General features: G+C 42.3%; 2 protein-coding genes across 6 annotated transcripts in view; one reads left to right on the top strand and one right to left on the bottom strand.

The window, feature by feature from the left end:
* The first annotated feature begins 16 nt into the window (after positions 1-16).
* Positions 17-4,354, top strand: LOC139817176 (protein DENND6A). 2 transcript variants are annotated; one of them, XM_071785050.1, is made up of 10 exons: positions 17-275; positions 379-730; positions 804-1,125; positions 1,254-1,526; positions 1,632-1,817; positions 1,900-2,147; positions 2,221-2,411; positions 2,474-2,739; positions 2,840-3,052; positions 3,132-4,354. In XM_071785050.1, the coding sequence occupies exons 3-10, from the start codon at positions 976-978 to the stop codon at positions 3,330-3,332; spliced, it is 1,728 nt and encodes a 575-aa protein (XP_071641151.1). In that variant the 5' UTR covers positions 17-275; positions 379-730; positions 804-975; the 3' UTR covers positions 3,333-4,354. The 2 variants fall into 2 exon arrangements, with proteins under 2 accessions (XP_071641151.1, XP_071641150.1); XM_071785049.1 differs by having other exon boundaries at positions 22-275; positions 2,471-2,739.
* A 196-nt stretch (positions 4,355-4,550) lies between these two features.
* Positions 4,551-17,520, bottom strand: part of Sap47 (Synapse-associated protein 47kD) — a 69,513-nt gene continuing 56,543 nt past the window's right edge. For 2 of the 4 annotated variants that reach the window (XM_071785054.1, XM_071785053.1), the window contains exons 8-9: positions 15,222-15,395; positions 4,551-9,187 (exon numbers count right to left, since the gene is read on the bottom strand). In XM_071785054.1, coding sequence (XP_071641155.1) covers positions 8,997-9,187; positions 15,222-15,395 — 365 coding nt within the window. In that variant the 3' untranslated portion in view covers positions 4,551-8,996. Of the gene's footprint in view, positions 9,188-11,425; positions 14,069-15,221; positions 15,396-17,520 lie in introns of those variants that run through there. The other 2 variants (XM_071785057.1, XM_071785055.1) reach the window with 2 other exon arrangements.

The raw sequence follows: 17,520 nt of genomic DNA on the forward strand, positions 1-17,520 counted from the left end.
TACTGAATTCCCTATTAGTCGAGAGGCTCTCGAAAGTAGCCCGTTGATGCGTTTGTCGAGAAATAAGAAATATACCGTGAGGTCCCAGGTTTGGACGTGATGGTAGTAATTGATCACAGAGGAATGAAGTAGCTCGTTAAGGAGGATTCACGTTAAGTACCGCGCGAGACGAGTACGAGGCTGATTCTTGGGCACCGCGGACCGTCACACGGAGGTTATAAACATCTGGTCGCTGGTATCCAAACGCTATGAAGAATCTCTTCGACAGGGCGAGGGTGAGTGTCGCGAATGTCAAGGTGCACAGCTATCTCGCTTGAACGATTTAATCACCCTCGGCGTCGATCATACCGCGAGCTGGATTTCTGTATTGTTCGACAGATTGTTATCCGGAGTCGGGAAACATATGGAGGTTTCAACGGTTGTGCGTGCACAGCCAAGTGCAACGACATGAGTAAACGCACCCACCGCGTGGCGTTAAGCGTGTCTACTCCTGGCTGGACCAGCCTCTGACTCGGCCTTCCAAGCGGGAAGGCTCTATTCAGCTCCTGGAGAGCGGGACGTATATATATGTGGATTTAACTTTCTTTAAGTATCGCCAAACAGGGTACAGAATTTCGAGACTAGCCGTAGTCGTAGAGAACGATTGAGGATTAGCGCAAACAACTGGAAGAGATTTATGCATTTATAGAGAGTTGATGCATATATAGTATGCAAATATATATGTATAGTGGTAAGTCAGTCTTGTCACGAATTTATTTCAAGATCTGCGTTTACGATATATTGAGGTGGTTTTTCTATTTCAGCTCATATTCAGAATCTTCATGCGATCTATTGTAACATGACATAATTGTTAGTCAAGTGCCAGTGCAAGTGTCAATGCAGTTAAAGATAATCATGTTGTATAACGATGAATGACACACGTAATAATATATGAGACAAGTGACTAGATTAGCGGGATAAGTAGAAAATAGAACAATGTCAGTTCCTTCCTGCTCAACAAGTAAAGGACTGGATAATGAGGTTATCGAGGAGGAGGTAGCTTATCAAAAATGGGAACGTTTTAGTAACTGGGTGCATTGTATGTGCATCGTTACCTTCGATCTTGAGTTGGGTCAAGCTATAGAGGTGTGAGACGAGGCAGAAACTTTATTATCTTCTTGTCTTTAATATTTAACTAACGAAATATAACAAAACATTTTCGCTAATCTTGTCGTGTAAATATTGCAAATATTTCTTCTTTTTCTATGTGACAGGCAATTTATCCGAATCATGTTGAACTGTCGGAGCAAGAGAGATCCAATGTCTGTTACTTAGCCTTTCCCGACTCCAATTCTGGATGTATGGGAGATACTCAATATCACGTAAGAATAAGACAAAGTGGCAAAATGATGCAAGAAACTAACGCCATCAAAGAATACGACAGGAAATCACCTTCTTTTCTACAAACCGATAGAGATTATTACTGGGGATACGTATATTTCCGGCAAGTGAAGGATAAGTCGTTGCCAAGAGGATATTTTCAAAAGGTATGTGTTAATTCTATAAATTGAAATAATTGAAACGGTTGTTTCAATAAATTGAAACTGCAATTTATTTAATTTGTAATTAATTGTATAATATCGTGCTTTCAGAGCGTTGTCATAATTACAAAACTGCCGTTTGTCAATTTGTTCGGTGAATTATGCGCTCTGATCGCGCCGGAATTTTTCGAGGCTGGAACAGCGCTTATGGAGGCTGTGGTGCGCGAGATTGATCACTGGCCTCCTCCAGTTCCGGGCCAGATAGTTCACTTACCTCTCATTGGAGTGTTATTTCAGGTAAACGGATATAAAAGTTACGCGAGTTAACGCGTACATATGAGGTATGTTCTCTGTGCGTTAAAGAACATGATTATTTCAGACATATATTCCAAACTCAAATTACAAAGCCGCTGTTCCATCGATTGCCGCCATGGAGCATGCACCGAACGTGCACGCAACGCGAAGACTGATGCTGACATCGGCATACGAGGGCGACATGTTCCGGAGCTTAGCCAGTGTTGTTAGTTACGTGCACTTACTGTGGGAACTAGTGCTTCTTAGCGAGCCAATCGTTGTAATGGCAGGCTCGCCGACCACGTGTTCCGAGATGGTTCAAGCGCTTATAGCGTAAGTGCCAAAAGACGTCTGAGACTCGTTATATATCGACAACGACGATATATAATCGGAAAACGTTTTCCAGTATGATCGCGCCGTTGAAGTACTGTGCCGATCATCGCCCGTATTTCACTATTCACGACTCGGAATTCAAAGAGTATACCACAGATTCTCCGTCGCCGCCTGCTGTGATCCTGGGCGTGACGAATCCATTCTTCGCAAAGACTCTGCAACACTGGCCGCATATCATCCGGATAAGTAACGGCAATAACAGCGGTAAGTTCTACGGGGTTTAACGGGTTAGTGGTATGTGTTCACACGACTTGATGTTTCAGAAGATCAGAAATATAAAATCAAGAGATCTGAAAATCTGAAGGTGCTGGACTCGAAGCCTGGCGTTTACACACAGTACAAGCCCTTCCTGCAAAAAGACAAGACTATATTGAAGAAACTGTTCAGGGGCATTCAAACGAAACGGCCGGGCGAAGTGCAGACCGCGCTTTTGAAACGTCACTTGATAGAGCTAACGGAAAGCTTCATGATTCCGCTCGAGAGATACATCGCGACCCTTATGCCACTGCAAAAGAACATATCACCCTTTAAGGTGCAAATCAGTTGCCGGCAATAAATAATTATAGAATCAATTTATATTATCATCAAATTATAGAATAATTTATAACGATGATGTTGATTTTTTTTTCCAGGCAACTCCTACACCACAAATGTTCAATCCAGATGACTTCCTAGCTAGCTTAAGTAGCTCCGGCCCCCAATTAACTACAGGCATAAAAGGAGATTGGGTAGGACTGTACAAACGATTCTTTCGATCGCCGAACTTCTCCGGATGGTTCCACACAAGATATACGGAGCTGAGTCAGCAGTTGCAAGTTAAACAATTGGAGAAATTGTCGCAGGCGGTACGAATATCGATTTTTTTCCCCTTTTACATTTGTTCACGCTTCTACGAGTTCTTATCAATGTATTAATCATGGATAGGATTTGAAAACGTGGGTGCAAGGGAAACAAGAGGTGGAAATAGTCGATATGATTCTTAGAATTCGCCAGAAGTTGGAGAGAAGTTGCATCGATGACGTACCAATCGATAATTCGGTAAGAAAGAGACTGCGAGAGAGAATAAATGACATTACGCATGTATTGCCGGATGATTTAAAGGTAATTTTAAGACACGAATCTTGACAGTACGAGTATGTTATTAATTACAAAACTCGCTAGCGTTATATTTGTATATTTTTAAGAGCCGGGGGTCGTAATTTAAGTCAACTCAAAAAGACGTAATATGTTAAGAGAATTTTAATGCTCTGTCTCCTTCCTATTTATAACGTAAACGAATGAGCGAGAAAGCATGTTACACAGTTATAGTTTGAATATACGATGAATTATATTGTGCTACAAGAGGATTATACGTACTTTAATCTGCAACTCGAAATACTCGCCACAGAACGGGTTGATGAAGTAAATCTACTGTATATAAAACAGAAATTAATCGTGAAAACATTTTCTTACGTGTTAAATCATATCACTTAACCCTTTGAGTACGTAACAATACTGAATGTTCTGCGAATGGTCGGAACTCAGCTGGCGATAAAAAACAATGTTCTTTTTCACATCGAGCTTGAATATCGAGAGATTGCGTGACATATAACTGAATTTACTAAAAATACTTGCCTTTTCTGCAATTATACTTCTGATATTATTTATTTATACATATTTTTATATACATGAGTTTATTTGTACATAAATTATCTCGTAGATAAATTAAAAAGGAAATGCGTTGAACGCATCCACGGTATTCAAAGGGCTACGTATTTAACGCTTTTATACTCAGAAACATGATATTTCGTAAATTTATGTGATCTTACTTTGCTATGTTAAGCTTGACTGATTAATAGACTTTCTAGATTTTTTTTCATAATGTCAATTCAATAGCTTCCATCCTCTACTCGACCAAGTCATTCCGATTAATGATTTTTTATATATGCAGCAATCTTTTTTGTTATCAAGTACCGATAAATACTCTACTTGGGGGTAGTGAGCGTTAACAATAATTAATTGTAATCTCATGAAAATAAGCATGAATTTCAAATGGGATATGTGGAGATTGAGATGTTAAGCGATGTATATACATTTTTTAGATCTGTAAATATTGGTACAAACGATGCGTATATATAATAAAAATTTATTTTAATACATATATATAAGATGAATTATTATATTTATATCTACAATTTTTACATGTAAAACACTTGGTATAAGCGTTATAAAATGAAACCGTTAAAGCCTTTTTCCGCTAAAGCTTTTATTTACTATATTTTACTAGAACAGTATATTTCGTAATTAGGTATCGCAGCTGCGAACGACGTGCGTAGGGTAGAAGAATCATTAGCTTATAAGAGGTAATATTATATTTTATTTTATTTCTTACTTTTTTATTGTTACATTCTCCCAATTACATTAATAATTTTTTTTTCAATAGTTTTATCTTAATGCGTCATTATATTCTCATTATAATATCCATAATATATTATCATACTTTCAATAGAGTCTCAACAACACATACATATATGTATATATTTGTCATACTTGCGACAAATATATACATATATGTATTCATCCATATGTATACATGTATACATATACATATATGTATATATAGGTATCGGGTGTATGTTCATTTTCTTTTTTTTTATGAGTGTGAATGCACAGTACCGTAAGATAGCTTTATTACACAATTAATTCACAGAGTTCACTTTTTATTATTCTGCCGAAGTACACCTCGATTTCTGGCCATCGCGTTTATCTCCTGTCGCTTTCGCGGAAGGTAGGACGACGGAAAATTTCTGCGCGCGGAAAATTTAACGTCATAATATAAATCTCGCGTGTTTTTTTTTATCTCACTTCGGCCGGTATGCCAAGAAAGAGAGAGAGAGAGGAAGGGAGAGAAAGGTGGGGCATTCTCTTTCTCGTGACTTTTGTATTTGTACAGTCGAAGGAATCGGGAGGGAGAACGAACGGGCTCGAGAACCCGTGCGTAATAATAAAGAGAACGGATAAATGCGATTATCGCCTTTGCATTACTTCGACAGACTTAGGCCTGGGTGAATTGCGCCTCCTTAAGTAAATCTTACAAGACTTCGCCTATATCGACTAAAACACGAATGGAAACTTTACAACGAGCTCTTCTTCTTTTGGGAAAAGATGAACGTGGATGTGAAGCAGCGTTTTTTTTTTCTCTCTTCGTAGGGCTTGCGCGCCCGCGGGGTCACAGCCGGACGCGAGCGGACTTTTTCTCGGATTGCGTGAGAGAAGTATTGATATAATAATACATAATATAGCCGCTCGCCGTGCGGTTTCTGGAGAAACGATCTCGTCGCATTACCGCGATGCTCCTTTACCTCGGGGAGGGGGAGGGAGGTGGCTACTCAAAAAGAGGGGTAGAAAAAGTCGTGGCGTTATAAATTGACCGAAAACCCGGACTCTCGGCGCACGATGCAAAACGAATGTCTCGACGGGAAACGCAAATTGCTCCTCGCTCGACGGTTTATTATTCCCCGAAGCAGGATTTATAGTGAGTGACGGGAACCTTTCGAGATCTACAAAATAAGAATCTAATGCGCAAGAATCCGCCTCTGTGCCGATGCATTATTACTCTGGTGCTTTCCGCGAACGCAAATACTCTTATATTTTCATACATTTAACGATGGATGTAACGACCCGATCCACATTGAATGCCACTTTCGTAACAGAAATCGTCAGTCAGACGATCCGCATTTAGCATTTAAGTGTACGATAAAAATACGCGCGACGGTATCTTATTTCACATTTCATCCGCTAAGACTTATTACAGGCAATTAGATGCAAATAATATAGAACCGTATAAGAATAGTAATTAAATTTGCGGGTCCATGCTCTCTTCTCCCCACTATAAATCCAGTTGTCTTCAGTCGTTCGCTTCGATCCGACGTTTGTTCACCTTTTCGCGCGTGTCTCGCGTTCTTCTGCGTTTTATCATTCGTGCCATTGGCATTACGATAATGATCTCTCGTCATGTCGTTATTTGATGCTATACGTCAGCACTCGAACGCGACAGATCTTTCTTACGGCCTGAACTAAATCCGTTTGTCTGCACGGAGAAGATATCCCTGTCGTATTCTTCTTTAGAAGCGTACGAGGATGCGTGCTATTCCGTACGATTTATCAATACTCAATATTCGGTAAATCGCAGTTTCGCGTTAACGCGAGATTTTATTGTCGCAAGAATATCTCCCCGTCTGCGAAAGTTCAACTGTTTCTTCCTGTCTCTTCCGTTGGCAGGGGACGATTGGACGGTATGTCGCACGGAGAACAATGTTGCACCGCGCGACCTCCGGGAACGTGCGCGATCGAAACTGAAAAACCTTTATTCCCGCAGGCGTGTTTTACAAAGTTACAAATGAAACAGCGCAGTATATGCTCCATATGGAGTTTTGTCAATGCAATGATTTATTATTACGATATTTCATCCGTACAGACAACGCGAACATGTCATACTTACAGCGAATAATTCACTTTGACACAATACAAACAACGCATAACGGAACACTTCCATAACAAGAACAAACTTAAAAACGACACATTCTCCCTTCAACATCGTCATCGTCGCTATCGTCGTCGTCGTCGTCGACGACAATCCTCGCATCTTATCTACAGGTTTCGCCAGAAATGTACATAGAACTGAACAAAAGACATCGCTAAAATCTAGTGCCTTCCCGCTTTCCCAGTCATAGGATATTTCGCGCAGAGTCACAACGAGTGCGTTAAATTGCAGATATTATTAAGCCGGTTCTTTATCTTTAACATGCTTTCGTAGACTATATCGATTCGCGATCGGCAATAATTGCTGGCAATTAAGAACGAAAAGCGCCGTTGCGATAAAACGTCAGTTTGCGAAGAAGGAACGGCGATCAATGACGCATTTGCGTTTCTGACGCTTTGGAACATTTTACTTGCGCGATCTGGAAACTTTATAATATATTTAAAAATTACGAAACAGCTTTTGGACACCGCAGGTCCGCAGAAAATGCGTCACCGATCGTCGCAATCGTCGACCCGCGCTCGAAACGGTGTCCTTCGGCACACGGCAGTGTAATTTATCTTGAAAAATCGTCGATCCTTCGACCACGATGAGGAACATTCGTGTACGAACAATCGAATTCCCGCGCACCTCCATCGACCATGCCTCAAATTAATTTTACTTTAATATCACACAACTTTGAAGATATTTGTCATTATAATCAATATTATATTCTCGGACAAGAGCGCCCGATAATTGACATAAGCTTGTGGTGTTAATTAATTCATATGTTTCCCAGCATCCATTTTTCTCTCTCCGCAGCTACAACAACCGGATGTTATTCCGCAAATTCGGAGATGGAAGCACGAAGATTCATACGAATATACAGGGTGTAACAGGATACATGACACAAACTTTAGGGGGTGATAGGGGTCTCACCAAAAGAATCAATTTTTGTTAAGGAACCCGTGTCCTCGGACGCTTTCTTGAAGAGCTACTTGTCTTTGTTCAGGTCACTTATGAGACAGGCAATCGGTCGCACGACAACATTGCGCGTGACGTCTGACGAGACTAGTTTACACGTTCCTTACCTACCACCCTCTAAAGTACCCATGGGTACTGTTACACCCTATATATTTGACGAAAAGTACAATTGTACGAATACGTGAGAGTCTTTCTTTCTTTTTTCGCCACCAAGCCGTAAAACAGCAGTGATGGGCCATCATGTGTTCATCGTGCTCGAGGATCGTAAAGAAGGTGTGCTTTCCTTTTCGAGAAATTAAAAAAAGAAACGAAAGAAACACGACGGGGAGACCTCTCGTTTCTATCTCTCTGGCTTTATACAGTCGTGATCCCCACTTTTGCCGTTACGACGGTGATTTTCCGTGTGTCGAGAATATTTCGTGCGGTTTCTGGCTTGTAGCCTGGCTCCTCCGTTTTATCCCGTTACGCTTCTCGAGGACGAGCCGAGCCTCAAAGAATCTCGCGTCGTCTTTACTCGCGCGTTTCTTTCCCTTAGGAGATCGGTGATGGATCGAAATAAGAGGAGTCCTTTTGAGATAGTCCCCCGCAACTACAGTCTCCCTACGAAAGGGCGGTATTCCATTTTATCCGGATTCATGCGGAGACAGTCGCGCAAACGAATCAAAATAAAAAATAACAAAACACGGGGACTATTCTCGCTTTTCCATGTAAAGAAGAAGCCAGTACGAATGCGAAAAGAATCCTATCGATAGTTAGATTTTCTACGTTTTCGAGATGAGATTGCCATCCTTGAATAGCGCGAATTCTCCGTGCAACGAATAAAAGAGAATAAAATCGAAATCGGCGAGAGAAATTTATCGCTCTCGCCAAACTCGAGAGCCCCGCCTTCTTCTTACATGTTAAATCACGAGTATAGAACGAGCTGTTTTTGGATCAGATAGGGTATAACTAGGTAGGTTCTCCTTAAAAAAAACTAGCGTTACGATATCGTGAAAATTAACGCCTGCACAATGTGCGCGTTTGAATCCATCGATCTCCCAGTAGCAAATGAAATAAGTCGATCGACGACTCGATCCTCGTCGAGTATCGCTTCGTCCTTCGTTTCTCTCCTTCTTGCCACGATGTCCCCCGATCGGGAGATCAACGAGAGACTAACAATGTACAAAAGAAAGATTCGCGAGCTTCTCCGTATCAGAGAGAAAGTTCCAAATGCGAAAAACCAGCACACGCCGATCTCGCTGTTCGCGCGGGATCTCAACGTGGAGCGACCGACCCTCTTATCCGGTCACGAAGAGGATCTCCCGGGCTCACTTGAGGTCCTCGTCGTCCTCGTTGGCGAGCAGCTCGTCGATCTGCTTCTCCCAGTCATTATCGTTGACCGCGATGTCTTTTGTGGCCGTCGCGACGCTCCTCTCCTGGCCGCTGCCGCCGCTATTGCTGCCCGTTACAACCTCGTAATCCTTTAGCTCGGCCTCCAATTCACGTTCCCAATCTTCTTCTGCGGAGAGGCACAAGCAGCGTTGTAGCTATTTTGCAGAGAGGGCCACACTCTGGTCTTGTTTGTCTGTCTGTTTCGTCTGTTTGTGTTTCCGCGCTGAATATCTGAGAGTTTCTTGCACACGGAAATCATTTTACGTGTATAAAGTGTGTATCTGTATGTGTATGTGTGTGCGCGTTGTGTGTGAAAGTATCAGGATTAGAGGGACAAAACTCAAATAACAGAACTGGAGAAATCAAAAGGGCTTGGAGAAAGAGAACACGAGAGCAACGAGAAGCGAGAGGGGAAGGCTTCGACGTTCACGTTTCGAAAGCTTTCGCTCTGAGCTTGGTTCGTTAAGCACGTTAAAGACAATGATATGTTAGTAGCCTGGGAAAGGGAAAGGGAAAGAGAGAGAGAGAGAGAGAGAGAGAGAGACGGAGGAGATATTACACGATTATCGAGATATTACGCGATTACGATCGCGATCGTACGCTTTTCCTTTCTACGTTTCACGGACAACGACGACGACGACGTCTGTCACACGATCACCGACTATATAACTCTCTGGAAATTACCGCGAATTGCCGGGAGGAGTAGCTAGAGTTAATCACGTTTCGCTTAACACGTACTCGTTACAAAAGTGGACTCACAATTACAAAAGTAATTAATCGGGATATCGCGGGACTTAAATGCCTTCGGGAATGCAATTATCCGTTAGATGCGCTGTCGTGAGAATAATCCCCGTTTCGCTCTAAGCCAACGGTGCCCAAAGTTGTGCTGTAGATAGACCTGAAGCTATAAAACGGCAAAATCAATATTTCATGTACAGCAGTGTGTACAGAATAGCGTGTCGAATGTAAGAACAAGTAATATTAGTCCCAGAGGATCGCTGTGGAAACACAACCAGAATAAAAAAACATCAAAAAAGTGGATTTAATTTTCGGCGACCTGTAGCTCGCCCGAATGAAATTTTAAATAGCACGTACGATTCTCTCTTTTTTTTTTTATTACAGTCACGCTAGTTTGAACGCAGCTTTTGGACACCGCCGCGCTAAAATAATCCGTCGTTCCAGCGCGAAATTATCTAACATCATCGTGCGTACGTTTAAAAATCGTACGGGAATAAACTAGTGATAGTAGGCATCAATAAATATTGGCGGTCCCTCTAGAGAAATATCTAATTCTTAAATAACATTCTCTTGCGGCGCATTTCAAGTCACATCGCTCGTCTCATCCCCCGTGATCCAACTAAAATGAGCTCATGGGTAATCCCAAGACGCAGCTTAAACGTTCCCGTATGCAGCCGTCTCTGAGGAAAGTAAATAAAAGAAAGTAATAAGGGGCGACGGTCACCTCGCCAAGACCTTCTTTTCGAAATAACACGAAATACTGAAAACGCTTCGCAACATGTTTTTGCGCGAAACCATTCCCCGTCTATCGATTCGTCCTTACCGTCCTTACACGCGCCCGGCGTCCAACTATGACAATCTCGATATCGCCGACGCGGAAAAGTCGTGCGGGGGGGAAAAAAATGTGCACCGAGTACACCGAAAGCCATAATTCAGTTGTCACCGACTTTTATCGGATGCGCGAAACGAAAGCGGATAATCCGATATTTTCGCGCGCGTTTTTACGAGAATCTACGTAAAAATCTTCATCCATAAAACTGCACGTAAATATGCTATATTAAAAAAAGATAGGATGAAATATAAATGCCATAAAGTGTGCGCGCGAAAAAAAATACTATTATTTTACTTTACCGTGTATCTCGCCTATTAGTTTACTTCACGATAATCTATCCTGCGCCTACGAATTCTTTATTTCTATTTTCCAATCAATTAATGTAAATATAAAGATAAAAGCGATGCAGCATATAGTGGAGGATCGTGAACTAAACAATACGTATGGAATGTGCACGATTTTTCCAACTAAAAAAAAAAAAGAAAAATAAAATAAAATAAAAAAATAAAAATCAAGTTTGCTTTCACTACGCGATAAAATACTATATAAAACGTACGTACAAAATTGAGGCGCAAGTGTCATGTCACCATTAAATGAAACGATTTCAGATGAGCAATCTATCCGATCACCGTAATACTGCTAAACATCGACGTTTCTCGCGATACTAACTCTTAACTCTTAAATGCGCAATTTTTCGTAGCATTCTGAGTATTTTTTAAAATAAATAATACTGCTTAAAGAATTCTAAAAAAAATGTTCAAGTTCTTTACTAATTTGAATCCTTTTTTTTTGTCAACTCTTTGAACTTTTTTTTACCCTTTTTGTGTTCTAACAAACAACCAATATATTCAGAACTTCGTAAGAGTACACAGAACATTGAGAAATTACAGAACATATATGCAAAGCTGCGCACTTAAGAATTAACAGAAGAACGAAATTCTTAACGCTACTTCGATAATTCACGGGACGCGCGACTTCGCATCGCCGCGGGCGGGCGTTTTACCGATCACAAAGGTACGTTCGCTTTGTCGTTTCTGTTTCCGACGGGCACTTACAGACGCGTCTCTCGCGTAAATCTTCGCGATAGACGCATACAAATCGCTCGTCGGGGCACGTTTACGTTTCTAAACCCAATCGTTTGTCGTCCGCGTGGAAAAATTCGCCGCGCGCGTAATTAATTTATCCCGTTCTGCCTTTCCCCGATGGACGATCGGGGTGCCGCGCAAAACGCATCGCAGCCAGCCGCTCTTTTTTTCCCCCGAAAGAAAATCGCTACAATAGCTACACCACCCACGAGAGTGCCGGGCACCAGCGGTATTATAGCTCGTTTCCCGGTAAAACACGTATTGTCATTCAACGAATTTTACAGCGGCGCGATAAAAAAAATCCGAACGTCCTTCACCGATAACCCAGCTCTCGCGAAAGCGTCTCTCGTCCCACACAATTTCGGATTTTCATCTCTGATATATCTTTTGAGAATCTGCCGTTATTTTTTTTTGCACGAGATCTGATTATTCGTAGAGGACATTGCGTGATATCGCGAGGAGGAAATCGCGGGGAAAAATTTCGGATTAAAAAGTATCGCGCCGCCGTCTTTATATTTTATTTTTAGCTATAGTATATATATTTATACATATATTTCTCTTTTATTTTTTTCCTTAGGTCTGCATTTAATTAATCTCTTACGAAGATATACCTATAATTATAAGTTCGCAGTTTGCGCAACGTAATCCCTCTCGCGTTTCATCAATAACTGCGATTATACTTCCCGATTTGTTTATTTTTATTCGATCGTTTCTGTGTTTAGTTATATGCTTTACAAAGACACGGAGAGAATCGAGAACAGGCTAGATTAATTGGAATTGATATAGAGAGAAGAGAAAGAGAGAGAGGTAACAGCAAAACGGTCAAACATACAGAGACACGTAGCCGAATATCTTTTCGCCACTGATTCCGCTCGTATATGTTCGTTATTTTCTTTCTCGTTCTTCGTTCTCTCGCGGAACCTCCCTTTTGTTGTTGTGTTCGCGTCTGTTTTATTCATTATGTTCGCGTATGTGCGCACAACGTTCGACGTGACGATCTTTTGTTTGTCCATGTTTCCGTTTCTCTTTCCGCCGCGTTTCATCTTCGATTTTCGCAATTCGACGAGCCCGGCGTGCTTCTGACTTGGGGCTGGGAAAAAATTCCCGAAATACGTCTACTCGACATAAATATTCAAAACAAAAAAATACCACATTTAATACTTTCGAAATTAAAGTTCCGCGTTTACAATACTTTTCTCTCTTTTTCGAATTTTTGCCCGGCCCCGACGCTGTTCGCCAACAGCATTTCACGTTACCCAAATCGATTCTCAATTCCTCGTCAGCTGGTGAATTATCTCCGAACTCATTACCGATTCGGGTATTGGCGTTTAATGGCGATCAGTGCGACGACCTCGCAGTGTGACGGTAATAACAACGATGATATTCGCAGCACAATCACGCGGCATTACCACGCCATATACGTTTCTCTCTCGGTTTGCTTAATCCCGCTGCGAAACACGCGTTACAGTGAACGTGCGCTGATTGCAAGCTTGTCTCGCCAAATACCGGAACTGAGCATCCTTGGATGCACCGTGACACGTGGATCCAAAAGGATCGCAAGGATCGCGCTTGTCCCGACGAGCCAACAACAGCTTGTCTCTCCTCGTACGTCGAGCATTCGTCAAAAGATATGGCTCTAATTGAAATATAAAAATGCCCGCAAGGCGGTGCCCGTTCAAGACATTTCTTCAGCCCTCTTCCACGTGAAAGTAACACACACGAGATTTTTATATAAATCGCCCGAGTATTCTCTAAATTCACTAACGACACAGTACGAAAATCATCAGCAAGCTTTGTAACGCTACTTCACGTGAAAATTTGTCTCCACTAACACTAATTAAACTTATATGTCCCAATGACGGATCTAATCGCCTAAATGTTCTTAAATCGGACCTTGCAGTTTCTTACGTATGTTCACTTCGTTCCGGAGCCGTGGAGGGTGAGGAGGATGCGCTCCGTATTTTTCACGCTGACTTCTTCATCGATTCGTAACTCGACGTCGCGTTTAATCGAGCTGATCCTTGCGACTGGCACGGGATCGCGTGGGCTGCCGACGATCGGAAACGGAACAAATATCCGCGAGGAAGGAACCATGTTCGTCCCGCGGAAACGTTGCCGGGAGAGGATGGCTTCACGATCGAACGTAACGGGAATAGAAAATAACAAAGAGAAAAAGAAAGAGAACGAAAGACGAGGGACGAAAATAAAAGTTGGAAAAGGAAAGAGACGGCGAGAAGGGGTCCGGTATTGCAAGAACTGAAATTGTCAGTTTTCGAGAGTGGGAAGCATGTATATCTCTGAGGGGTGTGCTTTGGATAATGGCATTTGGGGCGCACTCTCCTCTTCTTTTAGGCTGTTGACAAAATAGAATGAAAAGCGGTCGTTTAGTTTCAGAGCGCCCATGTAAAAGAAAGAGAAAAAAAAAACCAGAAAAAAAGAGATGTTCAAACGCAACAAACGTTCAACATCGACAACGACGTGACGCACGTCGGAGGGCACACACGTCGTTGCCAAAACACTTAGAATTCGGAAACAAGCAATCCCTAAAGAAAGCACAGACAGGAAGATCGAAGGGATGTACAGAGAGAAGCTACGTAAGAAACGACACTAGCTTGGTGGTGGTGTAACACACTGAGAAATTAAGGTCAGGCTTTTCGCGCGGTGGCATTAATTTCATACTCACGAGGGGAATACTCTTGGACCGTGTCGTGGCACAGATCGAGCTCTCGCATCGATCACCTCGGTGACCCGTTTCCGTTTTGCTGGTGAGATCAATGAATGGTACGTAATCCCCCCCGCGGCAAGAAATAGTTTTCAAGAACCATCTCTCGGCCGACGACAAATTTCGCTATAACGCTTAACAGGATGCAATTACCCGGAACGATTCCGCGTTTCTCCAAGACTACATTTGCAAGAGCTGTGTAACGGGCGTTTCGCTTGTCTATCAAATCATATTCGATGTAGATATCTTTATCCAATTTTGGTTGGTCCAATTAATGCAAGATTTGCAAATATACAATGACAAAAAGACTGCAACCGCGGATATTGTCAACGTTCATCTGTCATAAACTTCGCACGATTACTAATTCAATCTTGTTTGGTACCGTTCGTTAATCGCCAGCAAATAAGGAACAGGGTCCTTATCACGTAATTATGCAAAATATCGTTGGTGGTCGTAACTAACGAAGACTAAGGGAACGGAAAATCTAAGGTTCTCTGGAAGTAAATCATTCTAGTTGGACAACGTAACGTCCGATCTGCCGTCATAGAAGTTCGGAAATTCTCATTTAAAAGGCAAATTCTGCGAGTACCGCAATCTATGCAGAGGCCAAGTCCTCCAGTTCTAGAATTACTCTCGTTTCTTGCGTCTGAGTCGACGAAGATTATCGCGGGGAAAAGCTGCGAGAATTAGTGATCGAGACGGCGAGATCGACAAGCGTCACATCTGACACGTGTGCGCGCGACAGAGAGAGAGAGTTAACGACGACCAACGATCAACGACTGACCTTTCGGCGGCTGCATCCCCAGCTTTTTCATCCCCTCTCGGACCTCCTCGAGGTCTGTGTCCGAGACCCTCATGGTATCGGATACGAACTCGTGACCTGGCGAATCGGCCAGCGCGCTGTTACTGCTCGCCGTCGTGACGCCGGTGGTGGTAGTCTGGCCAGTGGTCATTTGAACTGTTCGCAAGACAACACTGACGGCTAAACTAGACGGGTTGGGGTGCGCGTATGTATACGTGTTCGTGTACATGAGAAGATGCGTGTCATTATGTACATTAGCGCGTATGTTTTTATGTATCTAATGCTATAACGCTAAGTCTACTGGAATCTGATTTCGCACGCAAACGATCAGCGATCGTGAACGGGGATGCCGCGGTTGTTTGCCGAAGCCGATCGCACCCAGTTCCAGGAACGCGGGAGCAGGAGGCACTTTAATCAATCGAAAACGCGAATGGCAGTTAATCAATTTAAGCGCGAGATATCGAATCGCTAAATTAAATACACGCACGTGCCGAATTTTCACGAAAATAAAACTGCGAGTGATTTCAGGACCGCGATACATGTACGACGAAATATATAGCCGATGGAACTTAAATATTATATTTATATTGGCAACGAAAAAGTTATCTTTATCCACGATCTAAATATCGGAGAGAGATTCGGGAACGTTTCTCGACGCTTAAGGATACCGCGAGGTTTTGCCCTAAATTCTGAGGTGCGAAGATATTCGTTCTTTTATCAACTGGGAAATATTTCGGAAATATCCATATTCTTCGACCGAGTATACTACCGAATCTCCCAGCGTTTTCTTTCGGATGGATTCAATTTCTCGCGATACACTGGAACTGGAGCGAAATCAGGTTTTTCAGAGTTGTCGGTTCGACGGTCGGAGACGGTGCGGTGAAGAGATGGAACGCGAGAGAGAAAAAGAGAGAGAGAGAGAGAGAGAGAAAGAGTAACAGCAATCCCCTATTCACGGAATAATTTTTGCCTTCAGGGATATTTCAACGCATTTGCGCTCGTTTCCCCATGATCGATTTCCCGACTCATCGAGTGTTTTCCTTAATCCATTAATTCATTCGCGCCGTTCGCAATTCCATTGTTTGCACGACTAAAGGGTTGATCGCGAGGGGTTGATGACTCCTACTCTCTTTTTTTCTCTGTCTTTTTCTCTCTCTCTCTCTCTCTCTCTCGTTCTCCGATGCCGTAATCCCGATGTGACACCACGTTTCGTGCAAAAGCCCATATACACAACGGAACGTATTGGTACGGATCGTCGACGATCTAGCATATTTTCCATTAAATAAACCGCTTCACCAGGAAATTTAATTCGAATAAAATGATTTCTTCGCCCCTTCCTTTACTATCTAGTTTATAAACGGTTTTGTTAAAATGAAATTAATTTAAGCATTTACAGTGTTTCATGAAAGAACGTGGAAGTTATCAATAATTAATACCAACGTAATATTTCACGTATTATCTTCACATTGATTTATGAACGATATTATGTATTATATATGAAGAAATGATGATTAATGAATCATAATACCGTGATACGTCACGTAGTAACAACATTGTAGATCAAAGTATCAAAATATTAGCATAATATCGATTTCTGCGTGAACTTTCGCGTGGATTACGTAAATGCAATACAAGTTACACACGTCTGAATCATAGTGCCGTAATCACAGACGCAATCTCAAATTCGATATAATCTCATAAAATATTACAAACGTTAGGCGGCGCCTTCCGTCCGACTGAAGTTCAAGTTATATGACTTCGGGATTCCCTCAGATCAATACGTTCCCAGCATCCGGCATGACATTTGCACAGAAAACGCACGCCACTACAGACACACCGTCTCAAAAACTCCACACCATGCAAAAAGGTCCACCGTGGGACGCTTGCTCGGAATTGCAAATCAGGCGTAAACGCAGCGCGACGCCCGCGCCGCCGATCTCTCTACCCCCGTCCGCAAGCAGCATCTCTTGCAGCTTGCATCATCCAACCCGGTGGGGCTTATCTCGGCGAGACGTCATGCCGCGAAACGTCAAAGGGGAAGCCCCCGACCGCTCAATCGGAATTTTCCGAGTCTCGGCGAACGATATCTCAGATGAAAAATTTGGCCAGTACAAAATCGTACGTTACACTGAAGATTACAATTAACATATATAACAATCAATGTCGTTATTGTCTAATTGGACATCTCGAACGCTTTATCAATACTTTGATATTAAAATCACAACAATGATAAAGGCGTTATTTCTAATTTCGCTCAAAAGTAACTGTGGGTGAGATGCCT

The sequence above is a fragment of the Temnothorax longispinosus genome, chromosome 8 (assembly GCF_030848805.1).
Source record: "Temnothorax longispinosus isolate EJ_2023e chromosome 8, Tlon_JGU_v1, whole genome shotgun sequence".
NCBI classification, from domain to species: domain Eukaryota; kingdom Metazoa; phylum Arthropoda; class Insecta; order Hymenoptera; family Formicidae; genus Temnothorax; species Temnothorax longispinosus.

Excerpts from the sequence above, each read along its gene's own strand:
- LOC139817176 (XM_071785049.1), top strand. The coding sequence starts at position 976 with ATGTCAGTTCCTTCCTGCTCAACAAGTAAAGGACTGGATAATGAGGTT. Across the intron at positions 1,527-1,631 it reads CAAGAGGATATTTTCAAAAG|AGCGTTGTCATAATTACAAA; the intron begins GTATGTGTTAAT and ends TCGTGCTTTCAG. Across the intron at positions 1,818-1,899 it reads TCATTGGAGTGTTATTTCAG|ACATATATTCCAAACTCAAA; the intron begins GTAAACGGATAT and ends TGATTATTTCAG.